Raw genomic sequence first — 14272 nt, 5'->3', positions numbered from 1 at the left:
CACACCCGAGAAAGCCCAGCCTGCAGTTTCGTATGTGTATATTTATGGGTCATAATACTTTTTAGTTTCTTTACAGTTTGTTAACTAAGCAAGTGATTAGTTTGAAGTATAATTCAATGGTAATTTTAAAATTTGCCCCCAATTTTTTTTTCAGCTGAGACATTTTGGTTAGGTCTTCAGCTAAAACCATGTGTCACATCTCTGTCAATAAAATGTGCATCAATGAATATGTACCCCTGTCCTCCCCTCCAGCCGTTATCAGTGAAAACACCCTGTGTCCGGGGATGGCTGGTCATTGGTGGGACAAAGTACTGTGTCCTCCATGGACACAGCCCAGCACGTGCCAACCCAGGAGAGGCTGTAGAATCTTCTTTGAATGTGGAGCATGGAATAATAGCACGCAAAAGTTTTTATCCATTCTGTCAGTCGGCTGTGTGCCTCTTCCGTTGAGTGAGAGGCTGCCCCTCACTGAGAGGGAACACGTTCGTGTTATTAGTAACGTGTCTGAAGGGCGCTGGGCCCTGGTCCTCATTCCACCCAGGGCGGACTCTACCGAGTGGTCAGAGGACACCACCTCCGCAGGGGCTCTTGCTTATCAAGTGTTTCCCCTTAACCTTGCAAACCCTAACTTCTCTGCTCACACTCTTTCTCCCACTTGAAACACATTGTCCTCTTGTAATTTGAGAAGCAAAAAGGATAATTTTGTGAGCACATTTTTGGTGCTATGCTGAAACCCCTGGTAATCTTTGTAAAATTAAATTTATACCTTTATCTTTCCTAAAGCCGGACCCTTCCTTTCCTCGGATTTCTGGCCTGCTGTCAGTCATTTATTTCCTAAAATGTTAGTACAGTAGATTTTGTGGTCTCTGACTTGAGTGAATCCAGAATTGGAAACACATAATCTTGTTGCATACAGATTACTTTGAAGTTGCTTCGGGACTCACTAAATCTTCTGCTTGTCTTTTTTTTGCTCTCTGTGGGTTTTTCCAAAGTTTCTGGTCCCCCTTTTTTGTTTTTACTTACAGTTTCCCCTCTGATCCCCAGCTACCACTGAAAATAATAAAAGGTAGTCGGGCCGTTTTCAAATGCTTTACCTTCACTGACATTGCCAGGAACTTCTGGGTGAATTACCTGCTGACCACCTGCCCGCGTCCCCCCGCGGCACTCCCGCACCAGGCCCCGGGCCGGGGCTGTTCTGCGTCCCCTCGGCCCGCTGGATGCAGTGACTCTCCGTTTCTCTTCCTTCCTCAGCGCAATCGCCTCCATCCTGAGGGCCTGGCTTGACCAGTGCGCAGAGGACTTCCGAGAGCCCCCGCACTTCCCTTGCTTGCAGAAGTTGCTGGACTATCTCAAGCAGATGATGCCAGGCTCTGACCCGGAGAGAAGAGCACAGAACCTTCTTGAGCAGTTTCACAAGCAGGAAGTGGACGCTGACAGTGAGTGCTTGTCTGGTTCCCAGGGAGGAGCTGGGCTCTGGGTTTGCGAACCACCGTGGTGGGATGTTCCCACTATGTTTGTAGAACAGGAGGCCTTGGTTTCCCCCGGGACAAGCCGCTGGGGGACTGGCGGCAGGTGTGACATTCTCGAGGTTATCGAAGTGCTAATTTCAGCGCCTCTAGAGTTTTAGAGCAAAGGGGATATTCAAGACTTTGTGGTCTGGCTCCCTCAGTTTATAGACGAGGAAAGTGATTTCCCAGAGCTTCTTTCCATACCGGAAAGAGGACGAGCTCCTCGGGGAGCTTCTACCTTCCTCTGTCATGACAGATCGCGCGGAACCTGAATTTGCTTTTCATCATCTGCCTAACCGGGTCCTCCTTCTGTCAGGTGAGAACCCGTCACAAACCATCCCCCACCTCAGCAGGCAAGGAATTCAATCCAGGGCTGCTCCCGCCCTCACAAAAGCTGGAGAAGCTGGGAAAACATGCTTCTCCTTCAGCCGGAAAGCATCTCTGGAATGTGTCCCCTGCCAGGGCTGATCACCGTCATTTATTTAGCGTCTCCCATGGCCTCACCAGAGGGAAGTTCCTGTGGCTGTTTTTTCCTCACTGAGGAGCTGACAGCCTATTTTCAAGGACAGAGGAAGGGCCACCGCGGCAGGCCGTGGGCTGCTCAAACTGTCAGGCTTTGAAGAAAGTCAGAGCGAGGTCAGGATGGGCCCGCAGCGTGACGTTTCACCCCCTCACTGGCCCGCGGGGTGGCGGCTGACCCACTTGGAGCTTCTGACAGGCATTTCCCTGAAGTGACGCCCGATTTCCTCCGTGGGGGAAAGGAACTGCTTCCTCAGCACCGATAAGGGAAGCTGCATCAGTGCCAAAGAAAACAGCCTTAAACTCCAAACAGTCCCTGTTGTGAACTTTTTATGTATGGAGGCCAGGGAGGGGGAAAATGCAGTTGCATCACTGGCAGCTGACTGCCAAGTCCGCTGTATCGCAGATGACTTCACCCCCCGGGAATGTCTGAATACCGGGGGCACTCCTCCAGCTGCCAGCCTCGGCTCCCTTCAGGGCCTCCCCTCCTGCCTTTGTGCTCGAGTGGATGCCCGGGTAGAGCCTGGATCTCCCCACGGGGGCTGCCCCTGGCTCCCGGCCTAATTGGGGAACCAGTGGGACCAGTGGTCATTGTTTCCAGCCAGAATGGAAGGCCAGCCCCTCTGGCAGGCTGAGGCAGGTCGCCCGACTTTGGGAACAAAGGCTTTTAGGCAATCCCAGGAGTGAATTTTCTTTTATGTTTGGAAATTTTTAATCAAGAAAGCTCTAAACTCTCTGTTTATTAAGTACAGGAATCGTTGTTGGAAAGGGGTTTTAGGAGCTGGGTCCCCAGGTGCTAACTTTACCCAATTTCATGCTGGCGAAAGCAAGCGAAGTCTCCTACATGTGTTTCGAAGGGGAAATTTTGCTTCAAGTTTTTACCTACGTACCTCTAGAAGAGAGTCAAAAGCAGGAATGGTGAAAGTATGGACTCGACCCCAGAGAGAAAGGACTGTGTCATCTTCCAGGGCACAGATCAGGCCTCATTCAGGGTTGAGTGACTGAGATCAGCCTTAGCACCCCCAGGCCCTGGCTGCAGTGGGTCAGCCCCGGCGCCGCAGAGCGCCCGGGATCGACGTGCATACGGTGGCTAGCAAGAGGGCTGAGAGGCCCATTCTGACCTTTGGGATTTCAGTCAGATGTCTTATTCCTCCACCAGATGAGACAGGACCAGAATTATGTGGAGAAGTGGTGAAATCAGAGGGTTTCCACTTGCTTTAGCCCATGCCTGTTTGTGTCCCAGACTCCAGAGGCCGACAGTGACTCCCTCCCACCTTCCCCAGCTGTGGTCCAGACCCAGTGCCTTCAACTCCAGGGTGAGGGGGCCAGTCTTAAATCACATACTTGTTACCGGAATTGGCGGATGCCCACATGGTCCCCTCTCAGCACCCCTTTTCCACTAGGAAACCAAGAACAGGCCACCCCAGCTTGACCCACGATGCCTAAAAGTCTTACTTCACAAAGGCTTACAATGCAGGCATTCTGGGGGAGCGGTAACACACTGATTTAACTGTCTGCTGAGATGTAGCTGACTGTGACTCGATTTTTCTTCTTGAGAACGGATTCAACAGGCAGGAGAGCAAGGAGTGTGAAGAGGCGTGAGGCTGGGGAACCACCCAGGAATCGGGGAAGGTTTCCAGGGAGGGGAGGCGAGGGAGTCAAGGTAAACCTCTAACGATTCCAGTCCTGCAGAATGCGGCTCCCAGGCCAAGCCCTTCTGCTTTGGATTTGGAGTCCTGGGAAGTGACTTTTCCCCACTTCTTCAGTCTGTGCCTTATTAATTTGCTAATTGATGATCTTGTCTCTAATAAGGTTCAGGTGGATTCAGGTTAAGACTGTTCTGTGGCTTCTAGAATACTTTTAAGTGGAAGCCAAAAGCTGCTTCTAAAATTTTGAGAACTCTAAGGACTTTTTGACAATTCTGAAGACTTTATCAGCATTTCTGATACCAAAATGGCCCCTCTTCTACTCCCCCTGCCTTCATGCCTAGGCCGTCTAGGCTTCTGGTTATAAATGGCCCAGTAATTAAGAGTTGCATAATTCATGAATATATGCATATCCATGTATGACTGCAGCATTGTGCTGTGCACCAGAAATTGACACAACACTGTAAATTGACTATACCTCAATTAAAAAAAAAAAAGAATTGCATGGTTAGCTTTAGGAAATAGTTGGATTAGTGCTTGTGTTGATCAGAGAGGTTGAGGGAGCCCAGAATGAGGCCCCCGAATGTAGCCCAGCTGTGCTTCTCCAGACTCTGCCCAAGTTGGCCGTCCTTGGCCGGGGAGCCAGTGGTTTGTCCAAGTGACACCGTGAGGCCTCTGAGCTTACAAAGTGTCTCGGAGCAGCAGAGGTTGGGAAGACCCTCATTCCACTCCATGCTGTTCTCTCCCTGTGGGTTTGCTGAGGGATTGTAGCCCTCCCCTTCCTCAGTCCGAGTCCAGTTTGACTCTATGAACAGGGTCATATACAGGGGCACCAGATGACTGATTTTTTTCCGCCTGTGTACAGACGGGTTTCCCAACACCATCTCCTTCAGCCTGGAGGAGGAGGAGGACCTGGAGGGGGGCGGGTCCGCGGAATTCACGTGCTTCTCCGAAGATCTCGTGGCCGAGCAGCTGACCTACATGGATGCGGTACGTCTCCCCCTTGTGCCTCAGGCGCGCTTCTACGTAAAACGTGGGGAGTGACAGTACTGGTGGCCCCAGGCAGGCCAGTGGGGTAACGTGATTTGAAGTCTTTTCAAATCCTTGAGAGAGAAGCTGTGCCTGCAAATGCAGGGTAAAGATGTGATTTGAATCACTCATCTGAATAATTCAGGCCTGAGCTCTTCTTACAATTCTGGGCGAAGGTGCTTTTCACTTGGCGCTCAATACCCAGAGGGAACCAAGAATTCTAATCCTGGTGAAACAAAATCTGTCCTGTTCCCTGGGTTTTCCTCTCCCTTTAGACTCATAAATATTTCAAGATCTGAACTGTTTTATTTGGAGGATTGTAAAGGGGTCAAAGTATAAGTTGGGATAAAATAAATTCACTGAACCCACATGTGACTCTATCTGGCAGCTCATTTCCACATGTGCTTCCTGGTCTTTTGAAGTTTGAATATTTTTGTGAGCTGTACACACTTGATCACATCAGTCACATCTCACAGCTCAGTGTTAGCTGGGTAAAGAAAAGAGGGCCATTACAGATCATCCCAATGGTGTTAGCCCTTCTGCACTTTTGTCACTCTGGACGAAGCAGCGTAGAAAGTGGCAGAGAGCTGCCATCCAGTTAGCCGGCAAGTAAACTAGCCGAAGTAAACCAGAGAGTCTGCACAAGGTAAGTCCTGGTGCTCCCTCTGGAACACAAGCCCTCACACAGCTCAGACTGGGTTGTTGTACAAAGCAGATTCAGACTTGTCCACAAATTCATTCTTGTTCACAACTGATAGTGTAAGAAAAAGATGGAAAATTTCACTGGTTATGACTTTTAGGCAAGACCTGGAAACCAGGCTTTAAATCCCTCTTTCTTGCTTTTACAGTGAGATGTTGAATAGTTTTTCCTCTTATCTGTTTCTTACTTTCTTCATTTCAAATGACAGGAAGTAGTGACATTGCTGAGTGTCACGTGTCCTGCGAATCACTTTTCAGGTGAACCGGTATGCATCAAACCCAGTTCATGATTGTGAATGTCCAGAACGTACTGTGGATATGACTCTGGGGTCAGAATAATCTTAACCACTTCTTTTTGATTAGCAGTATAGATTTTTACCTGGCTTTCCTTCCAGGACAGAAAAGTCAAAATGTCTTTGGTCATTTAAATTTTCTTTTGGTCTTGTGTTCCGTTTGTTCAGTTGAGCAGATTTAGAAAGAATGTGTGGCCTTTTCTGATCAGTTAATATATTAATCATTTACTTTCGTCTACTGAAATGGACACCATGAGGGAAAGCAAGTAGAAAAGGATCATTTGTGCCTTCACAAAATACCCATTTACAGACGACCCAGATGACGTGGTTTGCCATATGAAATGTCTGCGTTGTCCTTAAGGTCCATTCCTCTCTTGTTCCAGCAACTGTTCAAGAAAGTAGTGCCTCACCACTGCCTGGGCTGCATCTGGTCTCGAAGGGACAAGAAGGAAAACAAACATCTGGCTCCTACGATCCGCGCCACCATCTCTCAGTTTAACACCCTCACCAAATGCGTTGTCAGCACCATCCTGGGGGGCAAAGAGCTCAAAACCCAGCAGAGAGCCAAAATCATCGAGAAGTGGATTAACATTGCTCATGTAATTGTCTTTTTCAAAATATTATTTTTATGGGAGACGACTCCGTCACTCTGATGTTTCCATTTGGTTGAAAGGCAATTAAAGGACCACATGTGAGGGCGCACTGGGTTTTGGTTGCCTTGGTGTTGCCCTTCCGAAGCAAGAAAAAAGAAGTTGCTTTTCTTAATGGGAGAGCTTATGTGTTCTTCCTCTTCAAAAAAATTGTCCCCTTGCTCACTTCTTCCTGCTCATGGGCCCCCATACTGATGCTTCTCCTGGGTGAAATGGCATGTCTGCTTTTTCACAGACTGAGTGTTGGTCCTGCCCGTGTTCAGTAGATATAAACTCATGGTGTAAGTGTCCAATGGGCCGCTCTTCAATGCAGATGGATTCCGCATGCATCCTTCCAGCACCTGGAAGCTTTATTTATATCTTGTGCAGATTTGAAGAGCCGGTACCTTCTCTGAATCCCAAATCTCTTTTCTAAAGAGATACAGAGATTCCACATTAAGTGAGGGCTTTTCTGAGGGCCTTACATCTGAAGTATGTTCCTCTGCCTGAATTACATTCTGCTGGCTGTCAGTCCCTTGGGTCAACTGCTTCCACGCCATATGACCCTCACTTATGAGCATCTTATTTCATGATTGAGAAAAGGTGAGCAGTAGTCAGTCAGTCAGTCAGTCACCAAACATCTCATGAGCCTCTAAATGCTCCTGAGTTGCAGCATTAAGTACTTTGGGGTCACATACAGGCCCAGCACAATTAACGTGGCCCTGCAGGAGCCTGTCGTCCAACAAGGAAGCTCAGATATGCTTGGAATTGGCTCAGCCCAGGCTGAAGAGTGGGGGCGGGGGCCTTACCAGATGAGCGCTGCGAACGTGGAGGAGGGAGGATCTCTCCTGACGGGGGTGGTCAAGGAAGTCTCGGCACGTAGGATGACCTTTGAATTTAGCTTTGAACAACTGATGGGATTTGGGGTATTTGAAGGTTGGGGAAGATTTTTTTTTCTAGGCAGAAGTTACATCAGCAAAAGCTATGTAATTAACAACAATTTTGACAAAAGTTGTCATGTAAATATCCCACGTCCTGGGCTGTAGGGGTCAGCGCTCTCCAAAACACATTTTGTTTTCTATCCCATTACGTACTTTTCTCATGAAGCCCCTGTCTATGGGCTTAATGCTGAAACTTTCATGCTTTCTGTTTGTTTGTTTTTGCATTTTCTTTTGTGGTCTTTGACTAAATAGCAAAGCCATAATTGTATCGGAGAAGCTGCTTTATTTTGAATCTTGAGGTGGTCTGATACCACAGACTTTTTCGTATATGAAAAAATACTCTATGGAAGAAACGAAGAATATCGTATGTGACTTAGATTTCTCCTGTTCTGAATTTAGCTTATTTATCAACAAGTGAGAGCTACAGAAGAAATTCTGATAGAGTATGAAAGTGCATGGAACTTCTCTGTCTTCTTATAATGATTAAAAAAAATATATATATATATATATAATTTTTTGGCCACAAATGTCATATCATTTACAGTCATCTGTGTGTCTCAGAAGAAAATAATCTACCTTTAATCCACTCAAATGCTTAGAAAATCTATGGACGCCATATAGCATCTGTGTATGTGAGCGTGGGGCTCAAACAATCACTTTTGGTCCAAATTAAAGATAAATTGTGCATTTATGTGATAATGAGAAATCCAAATTGTATAATGTGAGATATGCTCCAAACCCCACAGCACATGCTTAAAAGCCAAGGGTCCTTCACTCTTGGAGGTTAAGGTTCCCAGTGTTGAGCATGCTGGGAATTGTGTGGGTTACTTAATAAGACAATAAAACTCACAGGTGGTTTCCAGCCAAGATATATTTTATTTCTCCTGCATTAATCACATTTTCTGTTGAGAGGATGTTTGAAAATTGATCATTTTACATGCAGAGACTATCTCTGACCCAGTGTGACTGTATTGTCTTGGACTGCCCTCACGGCTGCCTTTTTTGCTTTTGCATCACATCTCTCTGAAGATACCTCTTCTTCTGGAAAGGGGGCCAGATGCTTCTCGTATTCCTTTAAATCCTGAGCTTAAGCCTCTTTCTGAATAATGTGTTCCATATGTTTATTACAATTTGCATGAAATATCTGTGCCCAAGTTCCTTTATTTATTGCAAGTTTCCTGATTTTTAGAACATAACTTGGATTCTGAACCTCTGTTGAACCGTGCTCTCGTGGGCTCGGTTTCCAGGCTGACTAATTCAGAGTGCACTCTGGCTCTCTCGCTCGCTCGCTCTCCGCTTTCTCTCTCTCTCTCTTTCTTTTTCAATAAAAGGAAAGCATTGAGGCATTTCAAAAGAGTGGGCATAACTTTTGTAAAGAACTTTGGCATTTACTCTAAGAAAATGCCGTGGGGTTTGTTTGTTTGGCACGGTAATTTTAAGTAGCCAGATTTGGGCGTGCTAAGTCAGAGAATGCCATTTTCCCTTCATAGTCAGGATCAGCATGACTTCATGAAGTGATCTTGTAAGCAGTGTGCATTTACGCCCAACCAGCCTGGGACCTCTTGCCCCGGAAGCCCTGCACGAAGCCGAGCCCACGCGCACAGTGTCCTCGATCGTAAACAGTGGGTGTGCTACACTCCCACACGCCCGCGTAGGAAGCTTCTCTGCGGACGTGAGGCAGGCATAGTCTGCTGTCTCCGTGCTGCCACCTTCTCCTTCCAGCTGAGAATGGGGCCCTCTCTCTGACTGCTTCACTGTCCCTGCCGATCCTTCCGCAGGACTTTAACTCCAGGGTCACTGTCTGCTGCTGCTACAGCCTCTGAACGGTAGCTTCAGTGTGGGGATCAGGGAGCCCTTCTCCTGCCCCAGGAAATGCCATCCAGAATGCTTCCTGTTCTCTTTTTATTTTGTTTTAAAGCGCTGCCAAAATGAATTTTATTTTAAAAGCCCAGGTTATTTTGGAAACATTGAGGTACCAAGGTGTTTCTGAATGTTTATGATTGAGGCACAAGCCAGTTTGAAACCAAATGAATGTGTATAAAAATACTCCCTCTTGGCCAAGGAGCATAAAAGCCAAAGTTCAACTTGTGGCGAATTTTTACTGCCAAGTTATACGCCCCCCTCTGGACAGGGGTGGGTCATGAGATGTTTGATACCGTCTGACCTCGAAGTGGCCGCTGCCCGGTTCTCTTTGTGGCTCTAAAGGATACAGGCATCTTTCATGGGTATTTTTAGGGCATCTGGGTGCTCGCAGCAGAAGAAAGTCTGCTTTCTCTCTCATAGCTCTGCAGACTCACCTCTGTCCGTGTTTTCACTGGGAAAGCTGGAAACTATAAAACTGTAACAACAACGCAAAAAAATATATTAAAGGGAGAAAAACAAGCCGGCGGAGCCAAAACCTATAAAGTGTTTCGGTGACCAGGGTGGGAGTAAGGAGCCACTTTTTTGATGTTCGGTATTTACACAGCTGCCTATTTAGTGGTAAGAATTCATAGCGGCTGTGATACTTCTAAAACAGGAAGCCACCAACTCACTGTATTATTGATATTTAAATGCCTTTTATGTTTTGATCACTCTCCATACAGGAATGTAGAATCCTGAAGAATTTCTCCTCCTTGCGGGCCATCGTTTCAGCTCTGCAGTCTAATTCCATCTATCGCTTAAAAAAGACTTGGGCTGCGGTCCCAAAGTAAGTTCCCAGGTGTCTGCTCCGCTTTCTTTGGCTGGGCTGGTTGGTTGCTGCATGAATGGCGTGGGTCCTCACCTGCCAAGCTCGCATTATGTAACTAGAGAAACACATTTGAAAGCCTCTGCGTGTCCCAGGCGGGGTGCGTCTTACACATCGCCGCTAATGAGTTCTGAGGTAGGGCTGCTGCGGGAAGCAGACCGATCCTCAGAGGGTGCCAGAGTCAAGATGACTGGCATGGGGGGTGAGTTTAAGGATGTGCATCTTGTCAGGGGTTCGAGGGCTAAGGCTGTGGAGTGATGAAGTTACAGTGTTTTGCCGTTACTCCCGGTTATTTGGCAGCCACGTTCCAGAGCCCTAAACCGTTGCAAGCCGTGAGGGATGACGTGTGCAGATGGACGTTAGGTCTTGCTGTTCGACAGGAATCTGTTTAGCTCGTTTCCGCCTCAGCATAGTAAAAGCTATCTTCGTGATGTTACAAACCTCTAAGTGCTCTTTCCTGGGTACCCGACAACAATTATTAACTGACCACTTTCTGTGTTGTGATTTTCTTCATATTTCTTGCTGTAACCTTTGGAACGATGAACAATAGAATGTGCTTAACTGTTTCACTGTCACTCTCGCCCCTATTCCCAGAGCTTCACTCACAGACCAGAGGGTCTGGCGGTGGTAGAGTGCGTGCTTAGAGTGTACAAGGTCCTGGGTTCAATCCCCAGTATGTCCATTAAAAACTAAATATAAATAAATAAATAAATAAACCTAATCACCCCCCCCCCAAAAAAAGAAGAAATCAGGCCATAACAGGGAAGGATGAGTGGACTGTTTATATATGCTACTGAATGCAGCATAGTCAGCTCTGGTCCGGAGAGGGGCCATCTGGCTCCCCAGGCAGGCCTGCCTTGTAGAATCAGTGGGTTTGGTCCTTAGAGTCCAATGGTCCATTCCATCAGCTCAATCAGAGCTGGCTAAGCCTTCAGGGACTGACACTGTCCCAGCTTGCAAGAGACTCAGGTTGGTAAACCAGAACTTTGAAGATTTATGCTGAGAGAGGAGACCCAGAGCACCCAAGCGACCGATAAGCTTGGATTCTCAATCAGGGGAACGTCTGCTTGGGGGACGTCACATTATTTATGATGTGATCCTTTGATGGGTAGTGGGTTTGGAAGCGGGCAATCCTAGCGCCTGGTGTTCCGGGGCTGCAGACACCACCGCCAGCTGGACTCCAGAGCTCGGCTCTGTTATCTGTCAGGAGAAGCGGGGGCAGACAGGCTTTTCAAAGTCGAGGGCAGTTTTCCTGATTCCCAGTCTTTTCTTGGGTTCTTCCTTCTCTTCATTAATTTCAATAATCAAGGTAACTCTGTGTGTGATAGAGATAAGTTGATTGATATTCCTCTGCACAGGAGTCTTAGGAAAGATACAGATCCTATCAAGTCATTAGGTGACAGGCCCCGGTGAGACAGGGAAGGAAAATCAGATGCCTGCAGAGCCCTCGTCCTCGACACCCCGCCCCCTCCCCTCACCCTCACCGCTGCGCCCCAGCCGTGGTGTCAGAAACAAAGGGACGATCAGGGGCTGACGTGCAGCCAGCCTTGTCCCACTGCAGCTTTCTCTGGTGGCAGTGAAAGGTAATCCTGTCTTCCCGTGGTGGTCCATACATTGGACTCTATGGAAGGTCACTTAGGCAGCCTAAGATTTCATCCACAGCAAATTTGAGGCTAAAACACAAGTTAAAAAAAAAAAAAGTAGACTTGTTCTCTAATCTCCTTGGTTATCATATGAGAAGGCCCATTCTTGAGCTGGCTTCTGTATTTAAGAAGGACCACAGAACCAACCTCAAAGCCCTGTTCTGCACCGTATGGGCGTCGGGTTTGTTTCTTGGTTGGTTGCTGGGTTCAGGTTCTAGCAAGGACGCTACAGAAGTACCACAGGTCCTTAGGGAAGCCACTTCCGCACCAGCTTTACATAGTTCCCATTGCTAAACGCGAGGGATGGGGTTAAGACATCTTATCTGGTTATCACTTTCCCCATGATCCTTTACGTTAATAACTTTCAGTGGGCAGAGAAGACAGCTGTCTATTTTTCTCTGTTTAAGCCCACGTGTGATTAAGTTCTTAATGGTTCTTCCCAAAATATAGGTAGCTTTAAGGATTCTTTTTTAATTCTAAGAGTAATATATTCATTGTAAAACACATAAATTCTTAGCAGTGGCTTTCTCATGATAATGAAAGTGTTGCACAGACAGTACCCTCTCTGTGGGTTCTTTGCCTTCAGAACCATCCACTCAGCAACCCTGGAGGGGCCGAGGAAAGCAGAGGCCTGTGGGGACGCAGGGACTAGGGTGGGGCAGGGGCACAGTGGGCGCTTTGTGTGTGTGACCCTGCTGATTTCACAGCCATTCCGTGAGGGGCCATTGGGGCTTCCACTGTGCAGATAAGAAAACAAGCTCAGGAAAGTTCAGCCACTTGGCTGAGATCTTTTAGGGAGAGAGTGGTGGAGTTGGGATCTGAACCCACACCCCTCACTGCAGAGCCCATGGGGAAGCCACCGTATACTCTGACTTTGAGAGGAAGACCACCGGCCTGTGAGTCCGGAATTTGGGTTCTGTGCTGCAGCTCTCAGCAGTTAGTCGTGGAAACTTGGGCAAATCCCTGACCCTGGCATCTTCACCTCTGAAATGAGGGGACTGGCCAAGATGATTTCTCGGGGCCCGTGGGGCTGTGTGTGTGTTGCTAAGATTAAATTTTTTTTAACTTGCTAAAGGCAACATGTCCCAATCAGGCACCTTTAATACCCCAATTTAACAATTCTTTAAAAAATTTTTTCTTAATTGAAGTACAGTCAGTTACAATGTGTCAGTTTCTGGTGCACAGCACAGTGTCCCAGCCATGCCTATACATACATATTCAATGATTCTTTTTAATGATTATAACATGCATGGTTAGGAAATATCCTACACAGGCTCTTTACATAGGTGACCATGTCTACCTTAAAAAAAAAAAAAGGCCACCCTGCATGAGAAAAGTCATTGGCTTCACCTGTGCTCGCCTTGCCCACGGGTCCTGAGCTCGGCGCCACCCCCCGGGGCCCTGGGTCCTGAGGACGGCCAGGCCGGGGGGGTTCGGCTTTTGCTAATCTTCATTTGTTAATATTTTCTTCATCCCTTTTGTAGGGACCGAATGCTGATGTTTGAAGAACTTTCAGATATCTTCTCAGACCATAACAACCATCTGACCAGCCGGGAGCTACTGATGAAGGTGAGGGCACTGGGCTGACAGCCTGGGAAGCCATTTCTGGGGAGAGTAGCTTGGAGGCTCCTTAAATTCCTGAAGTCCCATGAGAAAGCCTAACGGGACCTGAAGGCTGAACTTTTGGTAGTTTTGGGTTTTTTTTTTTTTTATGCCAAATCTGAGAAGCTTAGGGTTGAGAAAACTCAAAGTCCAGCACCTCAGCTTGACTGTTACACAACCAGATTGTGAGACTCGTGTTGCCACGTGTAGCTCCTGAAACCTGCTCTGTGATCGCCGCGCGCTGGCAGGTTGGTGAGGGAGAGGTCCCAGGTTATCCTTCCCAGCAGGACATCTCCTGGAGGCACAGGGGCCAAGCCTGCAACTCCACGTCCTTTACTTGGACTGAGCTGCACACGCTGGCAGTCAGCAGGATTTGTGGGACAGCAGACGAGGGCTGACTTCTGAACTCCAGGCCAGGCGAAGCGGTAGCTTGGTTCAATTCACTTCTCCAGGCGCTTGTTGAATGCCTCAGGGTTTGTAAAGCGCCGGGCCTCTGGGAGATTGGAGATGGCCCATACAGACCCTGTTTTCAGGAGCTCACCTTCTGGTGGGTGGACGTAGACCCTAAACAAGACTAAGGAGGCCAATAAAGGTACAGATAACAGGTTGTGAACAGTCACCAGAGGGGAACATGGCCCAGGTGTTATCTTTACAGCCTTTCCATCCAGCAGGTTTTTATCTTCCTCAGCGGCAGGTAGCCAAGACTCAGAGAGGTAAGGGACACACCCCGAGCCCCCACCCGGCAGGTAGTGGGGCTGGAACACGAATCCAGCCTGGTGAGCTTTGATCTGTGCTTTTAACACCTAGGCGTAAAACTGTTGCTTTTGACCGCTTGGGAGCAGGAGGCAGGGTAGGTGAGGTAGAACTTCAGAGAGAAGATAAACTGGTAACTCCACGCATGTCGATGGAGCTCTCACCCTGCTCGGCTTGGGGGTACAGCCGCACGGAAGGCGCTCTCTGCCCTCACGGGGGAGCTGGAGGGGCGGGCGAGAATGAAAGCCCCGGATGTGCGCTGCCGCTCGGGGCCGCCCTGCG

The 14272-nt window shown here is 48.0% G+C and overlaps 1 protein-coding gene across 3 annotated transcripts in view; it reads left to right on the top strand.

The window, feature by feature from the left end:
• Positions 1–14272, top strand: part of RGL1 (ral guanine nucleotide dissociation stimulator like 1) — a 249451-nt gene that overhangs the window by 206096 nt on the left and 29083 nt on the right. For all 3 annotated transcript variants that reach the window (XM_015245678.3, XM_072945948.1, XM_006211768.4), the window contains 5 exons: positions 1252–1436; positions 4539–4663; positions 6078–6293; positions 9850–9953; positions 13120–13204. In XM_015245678.3, coding sequence (XP_015101164.1) covers positions 1252–1436; positions 4539–4663; positions 6078–6293; positions 9850–9953; positions 13120–13204 — 715 coding nt within the window. The remainder of the gene's footprint in view (positions 1–1251; positions 1437–4538; positions 4664–6077; positions 6294–9849; positions 9954–13119; positions 13205–14272) is intronic.

The sequence above is a fragment of the Vicugna pacos genome, chromosome 21 (assembly GCF_048564905.1).
Source record: "Vicugna pacos chromosome 21, VicPac4, whole genome shotgun sequence".
NCBI lineage: Eukaryota > Metazoa > Chordata > Mammalia > Artiodactyla > Camelidae > Vicugna > Vicugna pacos.
Note: the sequence above shows the minus strand (reverse complement) of the source record. Positions and strands in the feature narration are given on the sequence as shown.